The sequence below is a fragment of the Lupinus angustifolius genome, chromosome LG06 (assembly GCF_001865875.1).
Source record: "Lupinus angustifolius cultivar Tanjil chromosome LG06, LupAngTanjil_v1.0, whole genome shotgun sequence".
NCBI lineage: Eukaryota > Viridiplantae > Streptophyta > Magnoliopsida > Fabales > Fabaceae > Lupinus > Lupinus angustifolius.
Genome location: NC_032014.1, coordinates 3,604,873 through 3,624,228, shown reverse-complemented (window position 1 = coordinate 3,624,228; position 19,356 = coordinate 3,604,873). Strand labels below are relative to the sequence as shown.

General features: G+C 32.9%; 2 protein-coding genes across 4 annotated transcripts; both read left to right on the top strand.

The window, feature by feature from the left end:
* Nucleotides 859–11,452, top strand: LOC109349026 (LRR receptor-like serine/threonine-protein kinase FEI 1). Of its 2 annotated transcripts, none has more exons than XM_019589657.1 (14): nucleotides 859–1,210; nucleotides 2,268–2,497; nucleotides 2,947–3,082; nucleotides 3,797–3,868; nucleotides 3,964–4,035; nucleotides 5,113–5,184; nucleotides 5,539–5,610; nucleotides 5,735–5,806; nucleotides 6,875–6,960; nucleotides 7,592–7,759; nucleotides 7,874–8,206; nucleotides 9,411–9,656; nucleotides 10,382–10,515; nucleotides 10,833–11,452. In XM_019589657.1, exons 2-14 carry the CDS (start codon nucleotides 2,401–2,403, stop codon nucleotides 11,049–11,051), a joined length of 1,779 nt encoding a protein of 592 aa, XP_019445202.1. In that variant the 5' UTR covers nucleotides 859–1,210; nucleotides 2,268–2,400; the 3' UTR covers nucleotides 11,052–11,452. The 2 variants fall into 2 exon arrangements, with proteins under 2 accessions (XP_019445202.1, XP_019445201.1); XM_019589656.1 differs by having other exon boundaries at nucleotides 2,246–2,497.
* LOC109349030 (SH3 domain-containing protein 2-like) lies at nucleotides 13,041–16,791 on the top strand. 2 transcript variants are annotated; one of them, XM_019589662.1, is made up of 11 exons: nucleotides 13,041–13,158; nucleotides 13,291–13,404; nucleotides 13,483–13,552; nucleotides 13,630–13,778; nucleotides 13,932–14,033; nucleotides 14,112–14,312; nucleotides 14,879–14,941; nucleotides 15,057–15,200; nucleotides 15,727–15,801; nucleotides 16,333–16,476; nucleotides 16,557–16,791. In XM_019589662.1, the coding sequence occupies exons 1-10, from the start codon at nucleotides 13,099–13,101 to the stop codon at nucleotides 16,441–16,443; spliced, it is 1,089 nt and encodes a 362-aa protein (XP_019445207.1). In that variant the 5' UTR covers nucleotides 13,041–13,098; the 3' UTR covers nucleotides 16,444–16,476; nucleotides 16,557–16,791. The 2 variants fall into 2 exon arrangements, with proteins under 2 accessions (XP_019445207.1, XP_019445205.1); XM_019589660.1 differs by having other exon boundaries at nucleotides 16,333–16,791.

Below are 19,356 nucleotides of genomic sequence, written 5' to 3'. Positions count from 1 at the left end.
TTTCAATCATGAATGCACACTTCCATTACATACAATACGTGCTTTTATATTGCATGTGGTGTAGCTGCGGCTACTTCATTGTGTGTTTCTACTATATCTCTTGTTTTGATTAATTAAACCTCCATTTATGAGGGATAGGTGATAGGATATGTTTTTGTTATTATCAAAACAAAAACTGAGCAATGCTTTGACCGAACCATACATAGATAATGATGCTTCGGCCACTTATATTAAAAAGATAACAACACAGACAATGATGTATAAGAGGTCCCATGTGGAACAACCATCCAACAATCCACAAGCACCCGGCCAGAAGCAGATTTTCTTATTCATATAAATTTATTTATTTATCCTATTTCAACCAAAATAAAGTTTATATATAAGTATCTTATCTAATATTATATAAGTTAATAAATTTACCAAGAACATTTGTCAAGAAATAAAAAATAAGTAAATTAGTTTTTTATATTAATATTGTGACGATTTGAAATAGGATAAAGAAAAATACTATCTTTTTTCCTTTATATTGTTTTTATGTTTTAATTTGACTCTTTAATAAAATAAAACTTAAATTCAGTCCTCTATTTTTTAATATTGACCACTTTCACCTTTTTTTTGTTAACATTTTTTTTTCACTAAAAAACTTTAACCATGAAATTTTCTATTAGGCTAAGTTTAACTTGATCAAAATCAGTTATACAAACAAGGTAAGAGTTAGAAAGAAGGTTAAAACATTACATTTATGAGGATCATATCCAAATAATTGATGAGTAATTGAGTATTACGCAGGTCAACGAAGGTGAGTAGATGATACAGTAATTAAGATTTGATTATTTTAGGAATGAATAATCTTGGTTATGGAAAAAAGTACAGGCGTCAATTTTGTGAGCTGTGACGGGGTTCTATAACAAGAAATGCGTCGGTCGCACGTGCGGTATGTCCGTGTTCTCACGTGCCAAAAAGCCTTCCCTTCCGTTCTTTAATTCATAAGCATCCATTTTCATTCACTCACACACACACACTCTCTCCCACACTTGTATACTCTCTTCCGAATCACACAACCAAATCTTCAAACCACAACACAGATGAAGTGAAGAGATAGAGAGAGAAAATATTTTAACGTTTTCTTGTTTTTATTCCTTTACAGCTCAAACCGCACTTTATTTCTCTCTCATTTTCGCATCTCAGATCGAAATCGAGGACTCCAGTGGTGTGTGTTTTCATTTTTCATTTAATTATTTGCTTTGTTCTTCAATTTTACGGTAAAATTAGAAATCAAGATTGTTACTACAGCTTAATTTACCTTGATTTGTTGCTTTCGATTTGAAATGCTCAATTTCTGTTCAGTATACTGTATAGAAGCTTTTGGCACTGTTGATTACGATATTGTAGGGTAGGCCGGTAGGGATATGATGAGAAACGTTTTAGTGACTTTAAGCTTTAAGATTTTGTTTTTTTGTTGGAGCACTGGTTTCTAGATGGACTGATAGAGTTATTTGAAATCAATTAGTGGCTGTGTTATTCAAAATTGAGAGATTATTATGTAATTAATGCGACATGTAGTGACTTGGAGAGTGATGATGTGACTGATAGAAATGTGCAGCACCGATGATTGTCCAGATGAATATTATAACCATGTTATCTTCTAGAAATAGAAACGTTAGGTGGAACTTCAGTGCTTGTGTGTTTGAACTGAGATTTGGGAATTATGTTGAACCTTCGAAGCATTTACTAATATTTTATTGATAACAAGAGTTGAGGATGTAACTAGTCCCTTGTTTTGCTTTCCAACTAGTAGGATACTAGGTGCTAGTATTATTTTCAACAGGTTAAAAGCTGTATAGTTTGATGATTTGTTGTTTCGTTGTGGTTATATGTGATGAGGGAACCCTTCATAGAAGATGGCTCTCACTCATAATTTTTGGTTGTAATACTTTGTTGGTGGGAATAGATTGTAACCTTTACCAAAAAAAGAAAAAGAGTTGAGGATGAGTTCTTACAAGATGCTTGTTCTGTATTTCTAGTTTTGTCTATATGTATTATCCATCTTGAACTAAAGTACAGTAAACTTGTTTTCTGTTTGTATGTACTTGGTGAGGTTATATCTAGACCAGTTGTAAGTGTTTTGAAGTACCATAGAAGCAACTGATATGCATTACTGCCAAAATAAATTTTGCGTTTTGTCTGCTATATTTTATTGTTGTTAATTTCTAACAGTGATGATTCTTGTCTATTCTAATTTCAGGTTAGCCAATTTTTTGTTGCAGGCAGTGTCTATGTTGTTCTCCACTGCTGCTGTCCATGCCAACTAGAGAATAACTACATGGTGAAGAGAAGCATTTTAGATAGTGCCGTCTCAGATGTTTTTTAGTAGCTATATTATGCTTAAACAGTGTTGCTATGAGCATTTGTCTGATGAATTGGCAATGGTCATGGCTTCTTTATGTTCTGCTGATACACATTGTCATCAATAAAAGCCAAGCGATCAGCCCCGATGGTATGGAATGATCACACACACACATATTCTTGCTCTCCTTGATTTGTTACTTTAGAAGCTACTGCTAGTCAGGATAGAAAATTGTTTCTGATATGATCACATTCGGCATTTGTATATTGCTTTTCAAAATTTGGGCATCCTTTACTATGAGCATATCTATAAATGTAAATATATTTATGATACTCCTCAGTTTGACTGAAGTTATTGTTAAAATTGACCAATATTGTCTTTGTTTTATTTTCTTTCTTTCCAAATTTCCAGTGCGCCTCTAGTAATTTTTTGAATTGAATCAGAATTTTATGAATTTTACTATAGAACTTTACCGTCTTCTTACTTGCAGGTTCTCTCGTATGGATCTTGGTTAAAGTTAACATTTAACTGGTTTCATGAGGGAGACTCCTCTTTTGCATAATGTTTTGATAGCATATTATATTCTGTTATACTTGTAGGTGAGGTACTTATCAGCTTCAGGACAGCAGTTGTTAGTTCAGATGGTGTCCTGCTACAATGGAGACCTGAGGATCCTGACCCATGTAAATGGAAAGGAGTGAAATGTGATCCCAAAACCAAGAGTGTTACACATCTGTGAGCTTCTATAATGATCTTAATATTTATTGTCTTTCACTTGCTATGGGACATGGTTTTTTTTTAATTTTTAGAGATGAAAGTATTTCATACATCATCATGTGTTGATTAACTATTGTAATGTTCCAAATCTATTATGCAGAGGGTAAATAGATTATGTCATGTTGGTTTTGTAATAACAAGTACACCAATCTAGATTCCAGACTTTTATGAAGGTTCATGGGAAATTTATTAGCATGCTGAAGCACTTATGTTCCAATTTAAACTATAATAATTTCTGCAAATGAATCTATTGTCTAATTCATCCAGCTAGTACTGATTGCAAATTTCTCATAAAATAGTCGGCTTTTTTCAGGTTCCCATTGCATTTTGTCTGTGATGTTTTAATAACTTCATATTAGACAAAGTAGGATCAAGAGTGAATGCATTATAGAGATAGTCGAGGTAACACCTATTTCGGAAAGGATGATAAAATATCATCCGAGGTGGTTTTCCCATTTGACGAGAGGACCATTAGAGGATTCAACAAGAGATAAAATGGAGTATAATGCAATAGTTAGATTAAAATTACCATTGAATATAATGTTGTAGTACTCTGGTTATGCAGCTTCTTAGTTTTAGGAAACTGTACTTTATCTTGACATGTCAGGAGAATTGCTGGCAATTGTCCCTGGGATTCTTTATATAACTTTGCTTTCATTGGTGTTATTTTAGGAGTCTACCTCATCATAAGTTGAGTGGGTCTTTATCACCTGACCTTGGGAAGCTAGAGCATCTGAGGGTTCTGTATGTACTTTCATAATTTTGATTACACATATTTTTTATTTGAAGTTATTGTATCCTGTTCTTAATTTTTTATTAAAGATAATGTACTGGTGCAGCGCTCTGCACGATAACAACTTATACGGGACAATTCCACCAGCATTGGGAAACTGCACTGGTTTGCAGGGAATGTACGTGTTAACTTGGGTTGATATGCCATCTTCTTTTCCATGATTTTTTTATTTATTTTTATATTTATTTTTATATTTATCTTGGAAACTTATCTGTCTTGGTCGAGTGGATTATATCAGGAAAATGTTATTCACAATGTAACCTCACCTTTGTCAACTTTAATTTATTGCACATACTTATGCAAATTGCTTGTATATATTTAAAATCTGTTGTGCTTTTATTCTTTATGGGGGTGCTTATGAAAAATGAATGAATGCCATTTGATGATTTTTTTATGATTTCATTTCCTACATATTAGATCTGTTTTTTGCCCTTATTCTTCTATTGGTGTTACTCTTCTTTTATATGAACAAAGCTTCCCTTTAATCCTATTCTATGTATAAGATTGCAATCATAATGTAAATATCATATTTGATGACTGGGAATGATCTGTGGATCCTTGAGGACTTTCAAAGTTATCATGTTGATCCTTAGATATAGTGTTGTACTTTCAGAGTTGTAGTCTCATCATATGTGGATGAGTACTTAAAGTGACAAAATTATTGATAAATCCATTAAATCTCCCTTTTTTATTATTTATTTAAATTTTAAGACCAAAGAAGTGTTGATGGAGGTGACTATAGGAGAGCCATGACATCATTCTCTATCACATCTTTCATTCCATATTAATGTAACCTGTAGTTGGTATTGAATTTTCTGTTTCATTCCTCCTTTGGACTAAATGCACTGATAATGAATCTTGGAAACGGATACTTCTGGAAGAATAGTTCTGAAGAATTGGACTTAAAATTGTGGTTACAGAAATTGTAGAGAGAAACGCATAATAGTGCATTTTACTCGTGCATGCATGGATGCCACTTCATAGCCGTGGACTATGTATGAGTTCTTATATGCTTTATGGTGAATTAGAGCATGACATTTTACAGTTAGTGTCTCGTAACTTTTTTTATATTTTTTTTTGAGAAACTTTCTCCAATATAATTATTAGATCTTGTTCTTTACATTGTGGTTCAAATTGGTAAATCCAAATTGCTCTATGATAGCACTTGGTAATGACTGTTAATTTGGTTGTACAGATTCTTACAAGGTAATTACCTTAGTGGACCGATCCCGGGTGAAATAGGAAAACTTTCACAGCTACAGAATTTGTGAGTTTCTCTTTTAGTTTAAACTTTTTTTCTTATTTGTGTTTTATTATGTAGGTCATAAACTCTGAACTAAGCACTATATATACTGTAGTACTGATTCATTTTGATGTCATTTGAAGAATAGACTAAGACTGTGCACTGAAATAAACAAAAGTTAATATCTAAAATTTGTCTGTCGTTTATAATGAGTGGTGGGTATATACATGCATGCATGTGTCAGCTAATTTAGAGATGAGCGGAGTGTGCAGTAATTTAGTGAAGTTCCTGTCTGTTTTTTTCTCTTTATTTAATCCAAATCAGGCAGTTATGGTGCTACAGAGATCATATTCATCAACATCTCTTCCTATTCCACAGGGATATATCAAGCAACTCCCTCAGTGGGACTATTCCAGCATCACTTGGGAAGTTGTATAGTCTAAAAAATTTGTATGTAGTCTTCTTTGTCGTTGTGATTCTTCTTTCTATAAACAGATTTTTATTAGTTTGTTAATTTTTTTATTTATAAAAAATTGATTTTTTTACTATTTTTGTCATGTTTGATGATCCAAAGCAATGTATCAGCCAATTTTCTGGCCGGAACAATACCTTCTGATGGTGTCCTTGCCAACTTCACTGCAAGCTCGTAAGTACAGTTTATTCTGTTTTAAGATGTTATGTAGGCTAAATGCTGAAGTGAATATTACTAATTGCATAACTTTCATAATAAATTCTGCTTAGGGTTGCTTACATCCTGAAGTTTCTGATCAGCAATACGAGATATATGCTTTTAGCAAGAGGCAGAGTACACGTGAACGCCATTTCATACCTGGCAATTATTATGGATCTATTATTTACTGAAAAGATATACTTAAACGAAAAGGAAAATTAAGATGAAAAAACTATCTAATTAAGACTAGGATCATGGATGCTTTCTAATTTCAGGTCGATTCTGGTTTGCAGTTTTGAAGTCTTAATTTGTTTTACAATTATCATCATGTACCATGTATTGAAAACACACTTCTGCTCCCTTCTCTGATCACTTATTCATTTTTTATTTTCCCTATTTTTCTTATTAACTTCTGCTTCCCCAATTGTCTAAGTTCCTGTTCTCTTATCCATATGCTTTTGCCTTTGACCATCTGAGTGGAATGCTTTATATTATATCACCTGCAACTCAAAAGGTTTTTTAAAAAGATGTCTGTATTTAGGTTTTGTTTGCTTGTAAAGAATCAGAAGACTAAAGGCATGCATCTTGTCTGTGTGCATTGTGCCCTTCCTTCCTTTGGCCAGTCTTAAACAAAGTCTCTGGGTTTCACTTCACTTTATAAAAAATTGTAATTAACAAGGTATCTTGCTACTTACATCTATTGTACTATGTATAACAAGTCTCGCAGTCCCTTAACTGGAGTAATGGGATTTGATATTTAGTGCAGCGTTTCTCAAATCCATCTTTAGTTTTTATATTCTAGTTGTTACCTGTTACCCATGCATTTAGATATCTATAGGCTTAACTAATATACTTTAATCATGTCATGTGTGCTGGTTGATGTTTTCATACATATATTAAGTCATAACTCATAACATAAATATCTTCAGTAAATGTTTATATTTTCCCTGGTTTGTCTGTGATGTTAAACTGTTCTAATGTAATAGTCTACTTTAGGGAACTAAATATACTTTTCATTATTGGAACAAATGTTCCATTTTGCAGCTTTGCTGGTAATCGTGGCTTGTGTGGAGTGCAAATCAGTTCAACATGTAAAGGTTCTCCTGATGCAAATAGCCCATCTAACCCGGGTAAAGCTGCTTGCATTTGATCCAAGTGCTTAATCCTTTTTAACTCTTACTGAGTGGTCTTGTTTTCTCTTGTATGTTTATTATTTTTATTTTTAAATGATGTATTATCTTAATATATAAAATATCTTAAATTGAACTTTTGAGCCTTCAGCTTTATAGATCGTAGATATTCTGACTGTATCTTTTCTTGACAAAAGGTGGTAATTTGAGTACTCATCCACTGCTTTTAGATGAAGTTAAATGAAAAGTGGGAAAGTTCTTTTGAGAGTCTAATATCATAATCCTGGACCTACATTGTCATTTAAATGAGGGTAAAAGACGTGGCAAGGTTCTGGTAACACTCCACACCTATTTAGAGCAACAATTGTGCAACAATTTATGATTGAATTAGAAGTATAGCTAATAAGAGCATTATTTTTTGTATTCTTTTTCATTTTTTGAATGTTTATTTACAGCGAAAGCAAGCATTTCCATACTATGTGTTTGGCTTTTGACATATTGACACAGCTCTGAATGGACTTAATAAAATTTTCTTTTTGCAAAATAACTGTTTTGATGGTATTACATATATAGTATGGTCAATTGGATTACATTTTTACCTTTTTGTCTTCTAATATTTTATCCTTTGTAGATCAAAATGAAAATGGAAGGAAGAAATATTCTGGCCGGCTCCTCATCAGTGCATCAGCAACTGTGGGTGCACTACTTTTGGTAGCACTTATGTGCTTCTGGGGTTGTTTTCTTTATAAGAAGTTTGGTAAAAACGACAAAATAAGCCTGGCAATGGGTGTCAGTGGCAGTATGCTCCTTATCTTCCTGTGGCTTTCATATAGTTGTGTTTGAGCTATATTTTTTGTACTAAATACATTCAAAAACCTTAGGAAATTAATATCTCCGATCAATGCCTTTGCAGGTGCATCAATCGTGGTGTTTCATGGAGACCTGCCTTATTCATCGAAAGAAATTATTAAGAAACTAGAGACTTTGAATGAGGAACACATAATAGGGATAGGGGGATTTGGAACCGTTTACAAGCTTGCAATGGACGATGGGAATGTATTTGCTTTGAAAAGGATTGTAAAGTTGAATGAGGGCTTTGATCGTTTTTTTGAGAGGGAACTTGAAATTCTTGGTAGCATCAAACACCGTTATCTGGTGAACTTACGAGGATATTGCAATTCACCTACATCAAAGTTGTTGATATATGACTACCTACCTGGCGGCAATCTTGACGAAGCTCTTCATGGTAAGATCGCTACCTGAATACTGCTCTATCTTGATCATCATATTAATGCATGAAATAGAAGTATTTTAACTAACATGTGGGCATGTGGTAATTAGAAAATCATGCCATTTGTGGTAATTCATCATTTGGTTCTCCTTATAAACAGCCCTACACTTCGTAACTTCTATTTGCTTGGGATGTTTGGTTGTTTGGTTGTGAAATAAGTCCTGTTCATTTATTGTGCATTAGGCACAGATTCAATTAAAGAAGCTAGTATAGTAAGTATTGCAGCTGCTAGCTGCCTAGATTACAATCCTTCTGGTCCAAAGAGTGTAATATGACTAATATCATATTTTATAGAGTAAATTACACTGACACCCCTTGAGTTTTAGCGAAATTACACAAACCATCCCTCAATTTTCTACACCTACATAACCCCCTAATTTTTATACTTTCATTACACGGACCACCCCTGCATGAGAAATAAGTGCAATCTTTTAAACAAAAAATGTGATAAATGTAATTAAGTTAAACAAAACATGGTATATTGTGGAGATAAATCCAAATAATATATGAGTCGATACCTCTTTATTATTTTTGGTTCTTTACGATATAGTATAAGAGCAATTTAAACAATATATCTTTAGAATTGTTAATGCATTTTGTAATAAAAAATAATAAAGATACATTGATTTGTATATTATTTAGATATTTCCTCATAATATACGATGTTTTGTTTAACTTAATTGCATTTATCACATTTTTTATTTAAAAAATTACACTTATTTCTCATGTAGGGGTGGTTAGTGTAATGAAAGTATAAAAACTAGGGGAGGTTTGTGTAGGTGTAAAAAAGTGAGGGGTGGTTTGTGTAATTTCACTAAAACTCAGGGGGTGTCAGTATAATTAACTCTATTTTATAAGGATAAATATTCAAAGCCCAACAAAATAATTGTTTCAAGAAAGACTTATATGATACCTTTTGCTGCTCATATTTGGTGTCTGAGTTCTTCCTATATTTTGGTGTGATAGCTTTAGACAAACCAGAAATTATCTTTATCAGCATGTCCATTATTTTCTATTTGAAAAATGTTTCCTTTTCTTAAATTTTTAATAAATACTTCCTTTTCTTACAAGATAAAGTTTGCCTTTAGAAATTCACATCTGCATTGTATCTCTGCTTGAATCATTTTGGGGATAATGATGTTTGTGGTGTATTGCACAGAAAGATCTGAGCCACTAGACTGGGATTCACGGTTGAATATAATACTGGGAGCTGCAAAAGGGCTTGCGTACTTGCACCATGATTGTTCCCCTAGAATCATACACCGAGACATAAAATCAAGCAACATTTTGCTTGATGGGAACCTGGATGCCCGGGTCTCTGATTTTGGACTTGCTAAACTTCTGGAGGATGAAGAAACTCATATCACAACTATTGTTGCTGGAACATTTGGTTATCTTGCTCCAGGTAAGCAATGTAGAGTGGGTATGCTATTGTGTGGATAGGTAGATAGATAGATAGTTGGAGCATGGATGACGGTATTTAACATTTGAACTCCTAGTGAAGTTCTCTTGTGGAGGGAATCTAATATCTATATCATGATTAGTTACTTGGCGGTCTTATATTCGTGAATGTCTGCTCTACTGAGCAATGATATATCCTCAAAATCAACCTACAAGTCCTCCTACACACAAGTAAGACATGTCACTTGTAAGTAAACCAATCATTGATAAGCGAAATACAACCTTGTGACACATGTCACCTTTATAGATGTGTTGTAGGATTTGTACTTTGTAGGCTGATTTTGTAGTAGGATATAACATTTTTCGTTTAGATTCATTCAATTTGTGTGAAGAAGACTGGTAGCAAATCCTATTATAACTTCAAATCCAGTGGAAATGTTTTTCTGCTGTAAGTGTTTGTGAAACTATTCAACTCGTAAGAGTTAATGCAGTAGTGTTAAAGTCTTTCTTTTTCTGATCATTAGAAAGAGAAAAAGAGAGTAGCTCTAATGTCAAACCAACCAAAAGAATATAAAGAAAATGGGTTAACATGATGAAAAGCTTTAATATTTTGTGACAGTGAAAGGGGTTCTCTCTGGGGTGTGCTAAAATGTGGATAATTTGTTAGATTATTACTTCTGCGTTTCATCTCCATGGTTGTCTGAGCAAGCCTCTGTTACTTCATTGCAGAATATATGCAAAGTGGCAGAGCAACTGAGAAGACTGACATCTATAGTTTTGGTGTGCTGACACTTGAAGTAATAAGTGGGAAGCGGCCAACAGATGCATCCTTCATTGAAAGGGGTCTCAATATTGTTGGTTGGGTATGTATGCTTTGCACATAAATATTAGATTTGGTTGGAAGTTATCTCTTTTCAATTCTATTTTTATAAACAAACCTATATGTATTTTAAAATATAAATACTCATTAAGTATCTTTTGTTTACATTATTATGATCAATTTACTAATTAGCATAGAGTGGGTGTGAGTAGGAGGGAGTATGCTTCTATAATTTAAATAGGTAACATAATCGAAACTTCTAAGCATCTTGTTTTGGTTCTTGCATAAGCTGTGTAGCTTGTTATGTGATTACAGAGCTAATCCTGATCTTCTAACGCCACAAGTTTGTTATTGTTGCAGTTGAATTTTCTCATTACCGAAAATAGGCCAAGGGAAATTGTTGATTCACTATGTCAGGGGGTGCAGATGGAAAGCCTTGATGCTTTACTATCCGTGGCTATTCAATGTGTTTCCTCAAATCCCGAGGATCGACCCACCATGCACCGAGTGGTCCAGTTGTTTGAATCAGAGGTCGTAACCCCATGCCCAAGCGACTTCTATGACTCCAACTCCGACTAAGAAAGTTGCGAAGTCAAATAACATCATGTTTTGTTTGCATCAATGTATGTCACTGCAATTGCTTTCAAATCACTAGCAACGAAATAGGGTCAGACTCTGAAGCATTACTATTCATCTCAGCTGGCAGTCATTCTTAAACACGCCCTTCATTGCACTACTTCACAGCAGCAGTTCTGGTTCTTCTTGGTAGGATATCATCATTGGACATGTTTATACTTTTCTTTTTCATGCTGATTCCACGTCTCTCATGTTTCTTTCTTCTCTCCTTTTCATTTTTTTTGCTCAGATTTAAGTGTATATGAATATGAAGTTGAGAACACCCTTCTTTTCAAGTGATTCATGTATATGTTTCTGTTAAAGAATACATCTGATGATAATGGTTCTCTTCTCTGTTTTTCTAATGTCATGTTATACTCACCCTTGTCTGCAGTGAGGGAAGTTTTAATAGTTTTATTTAAACATGAAATATGTGCTACCTGCGTCTTGTGTATTATCTTCCTGCAAAAATGAAAAAAGAATAATATTAACAAAGTCGTAAACTAGTGAAATTGTAGAACATCTAGAGTCTGATTAATTTTCCTCAAATAACACTCCTAATGTTAATTATATCCCGGGGAACAGTTCGTCCATTATGATATCAATAATACATTTTTTTTATGCCTAAGTACTGCCTCATTATATTGATAAATGCTTATTGGTCTAGAGATAGCATAGTGAGAGGACTATTGAATATATAATTAATATTGAAACTCCGGTTAATAAAATATTTACTAATATTATTTATAAATTTACCTTTTTATTTATTGACTTATTTATAGATTTACTGATCACGCTTGGGATCAACATTTTTTCTTGGATTTAAAAAAAAATGAAATCCTCACCACGTGCAGGAGAGGGTTATACACTTATACGGTTCATACTATTTTCTAGTCTTTCTATTCCCCTTTCATTTATACTGCCTCCCACTGCTTATAAAAAAACAGGTACTTTAACACATTACTTCAAAGGTGTGTACACTGTCAGCTTAATTTTTGCTTAATTTTTTTTACACAACTAATAAAGTATCCATTGTTTATATTATTACTTTTTGCTTAAGAATTAATAATATATATATATATATATATATAAATGATAAATTATATATTGATAGTGTAATTTTTTTTTAAATCTTACACTGTACATAAATACTAAATTGTAGTATAATCTTATTAATAATTTTTACAATTTATTAAAACTATGATTTGTCAATGGAAATTGATCATTTTCTCTTTTCTCTAAAATATTTGGAGTAAATAAGAATATTTTAGTAACAAAATGTTGCATGTATAATTTTAAAAAGATCCTGACCAAAACAAAAATAGGATCTTATAAAAAGAAAGTACGGAATACTAATTTCAACCCCTGTTTTTATTTATTAAAAGTCGCACTATGTAAGTATGTTGTCATAAAACTTTACAGATAATTCCATTTAATGAAAGAAGAATAATTTAACAATTAAGGTACTGATATATAAGTTATTGATATAACGATATTAAATTGACGTGGAGCATGTTTTAAAGAAAGCAAGTCAACATTAAACAGTTGGGAGTAAAATATGTCCCATAGTATGTGAAGAGAAGTTATCTCCTTGTATCCATTCATTAATATACAGTTATGTTATTTTACTTTTGTTTTTTATTTATTTTAAAAATAGATAAAAAATAGTCATAATATCATTATCTAATTGGTATAACAAGAAAAAATATTTTATCCTCTAAATAAACAGTTTAGAGAGTTGATAATATCCGTTACAGGCGCGTGTCTGGTGGAAGTCTGAAAAGGACACCTTTTCCCCTCTAACTCCAATACTCTCTCTCCACTTTTCACTTTCACTCTTATTCCATAATAATAATAATTCCATAATAATAACCTTTCTCTGTTCTTCCAATTCTAATTTCCAAACCCCTTTTCATCCATCCATGTCTTTGTTTACTACTTGAACCAATTGAAAATCCAAAACAGAGAAGTTAGAGTTTTTGATAATTTATAGAATTGGGGAACTTAAAGAATGGATAGTATACGGAAGCAAGCTAGCAAATTAAGGGACCAAGTTGCCAAGCAACAACAGGTCATCATTCCTTATTCCTCTATTTTCTTTCTCTTTTCTCTACTATCCATTATTACCATTTCACTGCTACTTTTACTATTCATAGATAATCATATCATTTTCCCTTCATTTTTTATGTTTTGTGTTTTCCAGGCTTTACTTAGACAGTTAGGCCAAATTAGCAATGAACCGCTTATGACTCATGAATCTGAACTTCAATGTCAGCACAAACTTGAAAATTTGTACACTTCTACAAAGGCAGCTAAGGTGTATTTATATGTCCAGATTTAGTAAGTTCAGGATTCATCTATTTGATCAGTTTTTTAATCCAAGTGATGCTTACAGCATTTTCAGCGGCATATTGTTCGTGGTATCCAAGGTTTCATCTCTGTTAGCTCCAAGCAGATGGAAATAGGTGACTTAGCTTTTGCTTCTCCGTTAATTTTGTTTCGGCCTCGATGATGATTATTGATAGTTTATCACATTTTTTAGTAAGGAAGTTGGCGAAAGACTGCTGCAATTATGGGATTGAGAATCAAGGTAGTGGTTTCCCCCTCGCAAGGGCTTCGGATCAATTGGGTAACTCGTACGAGATATTGGAAAATGAGAGGGAGACATTGCTTGGGATCTTGGGTCAACAGGTAGTCTTTCGGGAAAGTTCTATCTTACACTCAATTATAGTCTTCAAGATTTCATCTTGCAAAATATAGATTTACAATAGAACTTATGATATATTAGTATGTACAAATTGTTTTTTTATGCTCCTAATTCTGCTCCAGGTTTTCTGTGTATAGATCTCTGAGCCACTACGAGCACAAATAACAGGAGCTCCCTTGGAGGATGCACGCCACCTCACTCAGCGTTATGAGAAACTTCGTCACGAAGTAGAAGCACAGGTAACAATTTACTTTCATAACGGCATGCATATGGTGTTGTGCAATCCTTGATATTTATCTTAGGCATGTTGTCATCAGGCTGCTGAAGTTTTGAGGCGTCGATCAAAGTTGAGAGGTTCTTCTGTCTCTGCAGAGAGTTCCATGAAGCTTCAGAATGCAGAAACAAGGTTAAAAGAGCTTAAATCTGCCTTAGTGGCACTTGGTAGAGAAGCGACAGCTGCTATGTTGTCAGTTGAAGAGCAACAGCAACAGTTAAATTTTCAGAGCCTTTGTACAATGGTATTTACTAAATTTTCTTTGGAAGTAATTTCTTGTTGTGTGATTGCTGATTTGACTTTATGTGCCTGAATGGTGCGAAACATCATAGTTTATTTTTGTACTACCAAAGGTATCTCCTTACCTTTTTGGGTAAGTAACTAATCCCTTTCGGAGTTCATGGTTGCCCTTCCTAACAAGTATTGCTCCTAGAAATCGAACCCTCGACCTTGGGGATCCAGTGGGACCTTACACCACTAGATCAACACCTTGTTGGTATCATAGTTTATTATTACAGTATTATTATATTCCTAACAGCTAACTTATTTATTTAAATTTAGAAGATATCTGATTTGTTTTTCATACAAGAGATTCTGTTATATTTTACGAAAACTTGTGTTGCTTCCTAGTTCCTATATGATTACTGAAAAAGAAAGAAAGAAAAGATGATTCATATGCGTTTTTACATATAACATGCGGTTCACAGTCAATTCTTCCTTGCTGTAGAACTTCAGTAAATAAAATTTCTTTATCTATTTTTCTCCCCTAAGCATTTTCTATCCTTTTTCATTGATTCTCTTTCTTGGTAGGTGGATGCTGAGAGAGCCTATCATGGGCATGCCCTTGTTATTCTAGAGAAAGTATATGCTGAGGTTAGCCACCATGCAGCTAGACTCTTCCTTAGCTTGGCTTCATGTTCTGAACTTTATTTTTTTTCGGTAACAATCAAATTGTAAACGTACCTTTTTTTGGATGTTATTGGAGTAGATGACTGAGGAGAAACAACCAAAAGAATCTTCATCATATCCATTGTCAAGAGATGGATATGACCAAACTGCAGATGATAATTCTAATTTAAATGGCTTTGATCAGAAACATACAAGTCAAACAGGCTCATCCTTTTTTGCAAAGGTGAGTCATTTATAAATAAATGAATAAATAAGTCTTTAATACCAGCCAAACAAGGTCACATTCTTGCAGTTTACTGTTGCTCAAGATGAAGCCTATAGTGATAATTCAGATTTGGTTTGTTGCAAATGATATCATAAATAGGTCTTATATGCCTTATTGATTGTTAATTTGATTTTTTTCCACCATATTTGTATTCTTGGATATTTGAGATATTGTATTTATGCAATATGTTAACACATGAAACATATGGTCTCTCACTCCAGTTTCCTTTTTTATGTATCAAATGATCATATAATTTTAGGATGAAGAGGCTGCAGAAAATATTGTGTAAAATAGTGTATGTTATGATAAGTTTATTGCATTAACACACAACATTGACAAATCTCTGTGCCATAAAAGTTCAAGTCTTGTGTCATTTGAAATAACCCAAAATTTATTAGAATTCGGTGCAGAGCAATCTACCATTTAGATTATGTATACCATCATATGCTAAACTGATTAGAGATCACCATCACTGGTCTTGTAGGTCATTCATCCATTTGATGCTCAAGCTGATGGGGAGTTGAATCTATCAGTTGATGATTATGTTGTAGTTTGTCAGGTATTTCTTTAAGGACTTTTCAGCTATTTATGCTGTATCAATTGTTCTCCACATAAGTCTACTCCTTTTCAAGCTTAAGTTTTGTTCTTGTAAGTAAAGGTGGACAATTTGGTGTGATTGTTGGTTGGGTGGTAAAAGTCACTTTTTTTTCTCCTTTTACAGTTGATTCTGAGGGGGAATGTAATTCAAAGTATATTATAGTTGATATTTTTATCCCAAGACATAGCTTTTGTAATTTGGTTTTCATTTCCTCACTTCCTATTATATCCATTGTCTGACTTGAACATTAAAAACAGATAATTTTAATGTTGGAGTCATTCATCACTTAATCTCTATCTTAATAACACAATATTAGCCTCTTTAATCCTGAACATATTCTAATGCTAAATGTATGGCGAGTGTGCATTTTCCTGCTCGTAGCACTGTTGATTTAGCAATCAAATTAAAAGATTTTATAATCTTTATGGCCAATGAAATTAACTTATCACTGATTTAAGCATATTCATATTTTCATTTTGGTTATATCTCTAGGTTGATCCCAATGGATGGTCTGAAGGAGAATGCAAGGGCAATGCTGGGTGGTTTCCCTCTGCTTACATACAAAGGCAGGATTTAATACAAGCCAGCAAGATAGTTGAATAATGTCAACATGATGCCAACATGGTCTTTGATTAGGTGAGGCCAAAATTGTATATTTTTGTACCAAGGAATTGGTCCATTTTTAAAGCCATGGCACGCTTAACAATTATGTTTAGGGTGATTCCTGTCATCTGTGCAGTATGTTGTATACTTGAGCATAAATTCTAATAGGAAATAGCCGTTTCATTATGTAAATCAATCTATGACATTTGCTTAGGCCCTTGGTGGATAAATATCAAATTTCCTTAGTCCATATTCTACAGGGTGGTCTGTTATTCTAAATGAAAATATGTCAAGAGACATTATGTAATTTGGAAATCTTATGATATGTATGGAAAAAGTAATTCATATGTCAAAATCTTTTGCTGATTCTTCCCCTTCTTTTTATACAATTGCAAATCCATCCTTTCAAAACATTCCAATTAGTCTTCCATCTATCAAAACCAAGCCAAGAACATAACTGACCAACCAACTCCATATACCAACTGCAACTGAAAATTATGGTTGAGACACGTTAGCAACGTTAACTTTTCAGTACCGTCAACAAAAATCCATTTTTCATCCTCCATCACTTTAAAACTCCTCTCTTCCCCAAATCAAAATCAAACTCATAAACCAAATATAAAGAGTAAACCACACCCACCACCTGTCACTAAATCAAAGACAACATCATAAATTCATAATCCGCTAGATTATATAATTTCTTCTAGTTATTGGGTGCAATTTTTGCTCCTGGTTGTGCTATTTAAAGGATATTATGAAGTTATAATATCACCTTAATTTAATATTCATCTTTAATTGATTGTCATAGTGACAAAAATTAAAAATATCCAAAGTATTTAATATGGACAAAAGGAGAAAAAATATTATAGACAAGTATTAAAATCTTGCTGATGATAAAAGAAGCATTGTTCACCCTCTTTTCAATATTTAATTTCATGCTGACAAAGTTGACTACCCAACTCATTAGGATTATTCGAATAAGACCTCATCTTATCTTAACAACTCCCTTTAACTATTCCAATAAGACCTCAGAGGAAATCAGATCAAACAAGTAAAATGATCTTTTAACTATTCCAAAAAAGGGTTTGTTTTATGCACCAAAGTTGCATGATGGAGGAAGAGAATCAAGCAGGATCAGCATGTTGCTTTTGCTTCTCAATCAAGAAGAGTGTTGTCACAAGGAATGGTAAAAGCAGTGTAGTCTTAAGTGCAGAAAACCATGTTGAATGGGGAAAGAATGATGAAATACTCTCTGACATGAGCACCTTTTCTGCCAAAGAACAAGAAAAGAGGCTAAAGAAAGCTTTGGAAGAGGAAAAGAGAGCGAGCATTGAAGCAGAAAGGGTTGTCCAATGGGTGAAGCAGGAATCAGCTAGAATTGATACTTCTACCATTGACAAAATTATTTTTTATGAGAACAAGGAATAACCAGATTAAGTAATATTGGTGAGTTAACTGAGTTCTCTTGATTTTACAAATTCTAAGTGTATAAATATCTCTTAGAAAATATGAAGTTGCTTATATAATTAATTAAACATGGTAGGCAATTAATATTATTAACCACATAGCCAAATTGAAAATTTTGATAGATGACTACTTAGCATTTTTTGGGTGGTTTCCACATACAGGAAAATATTTGATGATGTCCACCAAGAGTTGTGATGGACTTGCTTGTTTATCAGCTTCATTATCTGTTTCAAAGAAATCTTTTGAAGTCTATGAATAGAAATGTATGCTGACTTTCACCAAAGACTCATAATAGTGATGTAAATGGGATATTCAACCCAACAAATAAAGTTTTGATGGAAATAGGAAGAAAAAAGTTTGCATTTACTTATATTGGCTATGGAAATATATGGTTATCTTGTAATAAATTGATGTACAAAAGTTGGCATCTTGTAAATGTAGATTTTTTCTTGTAAGTAGGACAGGAACATTATCATTTCCTTTCATGAAAATCATAAAAGAAATCAATCTTAGTCTTTAGGAAAAAAAGAATTGCTTGGTTTCATTATCATTTCCTAGTTTAACTGATCTGAACAAGAAAAGATCATGTTTTTTTCTTTAAGGCAAGAAGAGCATTGCAAGGAGCAGTGAAGTTTTGGTTTCAGCCTCAAAGGAAATAGAATTGAACAAGAAAGGAAGGATGTAATAGTCAAAGATTGTAGAGCATCTGGGTTTATGGAACAAGAGTCATACCTAGCATTTACAGAGTAGAAAAAGAAAAAGAAAAAGAAAATAAAAGTTTGTCTTTCAAAAATCAAAATGAAAACACCTACAGAATCAACATATATCAGGCACTCAACTGCACTCACTCTTCTTTTTTAATGTTGTTTTGGACTTATACTGTTTCATACGTCATCCAACACTTGAAGACACTTTAAGTTCTAACTGCTCCTCTATGATTAACACAATTTATTACTTGACAGTGGTGATTATATCATTCCCCTCATCACTCTACAATGTTTTATTATATATCCTTATGTCACCTGGGCATGCTTAGTATAACTTTTCATTCAAGTTATTTGTAATAACCAATATTTTTTCTAATGCACTAGTTTAAAAAATATCAAACTTTATCTGCTGGCTAATAGCATAAATATTGGTATCCAAGTCAATGCTTTATAATTTCCAACTTTTTAAGATAAACAGAGTGTATAAGCTTTTTTGTTTAATTACACAAATTTAATTAAATTAATCTGTAGATCGCAGAACCAAAAAAGTTTGCAATTAGGTTTTTGAGCATATAGAATGTTGTTTTGGATCCCTTCCACATTTTCCATAGACTCCATTAAGGTTCCAAGATTTATAAAGTATAGATACTTCTTTGAATATTTGAATTTTCATTTAAAGTACAAAACCCATTTGAATTTTTCTCATAAAGTTCAAGGATTCACAAATTAGGAGTAAATG

Excerpts from the sequence above, each read along its gene's own strand:
- LOC109349026 (XM_019589657.1), top strand. The coding sequence starts at position 2,401 with ATGAGCATTTGTCTGATGAATTGGCAATGGTCATGGCTTCTTTATGTT. Across the intron at positions 5,611-5,734 it reads TTGTATAGTCTAAAAAATTT|CAATGTATCAGCCAATTTTC; the intron begins GTATGTAGTCTT and ends GATGATCCAAAG. Across the intron at positions 7,760-7,873 it reads GGCAATGGGTGTCAGTGGCA|GTGCATCAATCGTGGTGTTT; the intron begins GTATGCTCCTTA and ends ATGCCTTTGCAG.
- LOC109349030 (XM_019589662.1), top strand. The coding sequence starts at position 13,099 with ATGGATAGTATACGGAAGCAAGCTAGCAAATTAAGGGACCAAGTTGCC. Across the intron at positions 13,405-13,482 it reads CTTCTACAAAGGCAGCTAAG|CATTTTCAGCGGCATATTGT; the intron begins GTGTATTTATAT and ends TGATGCTTACAG. Across the intron at positions 14,034-14,111 it reads GTCACGAAGTAGAAGCACAG|GCTGCTGAAGTTTTGAGGCG; the intron begins GTAACAATTTAC and ends TGTTGTCATCAG.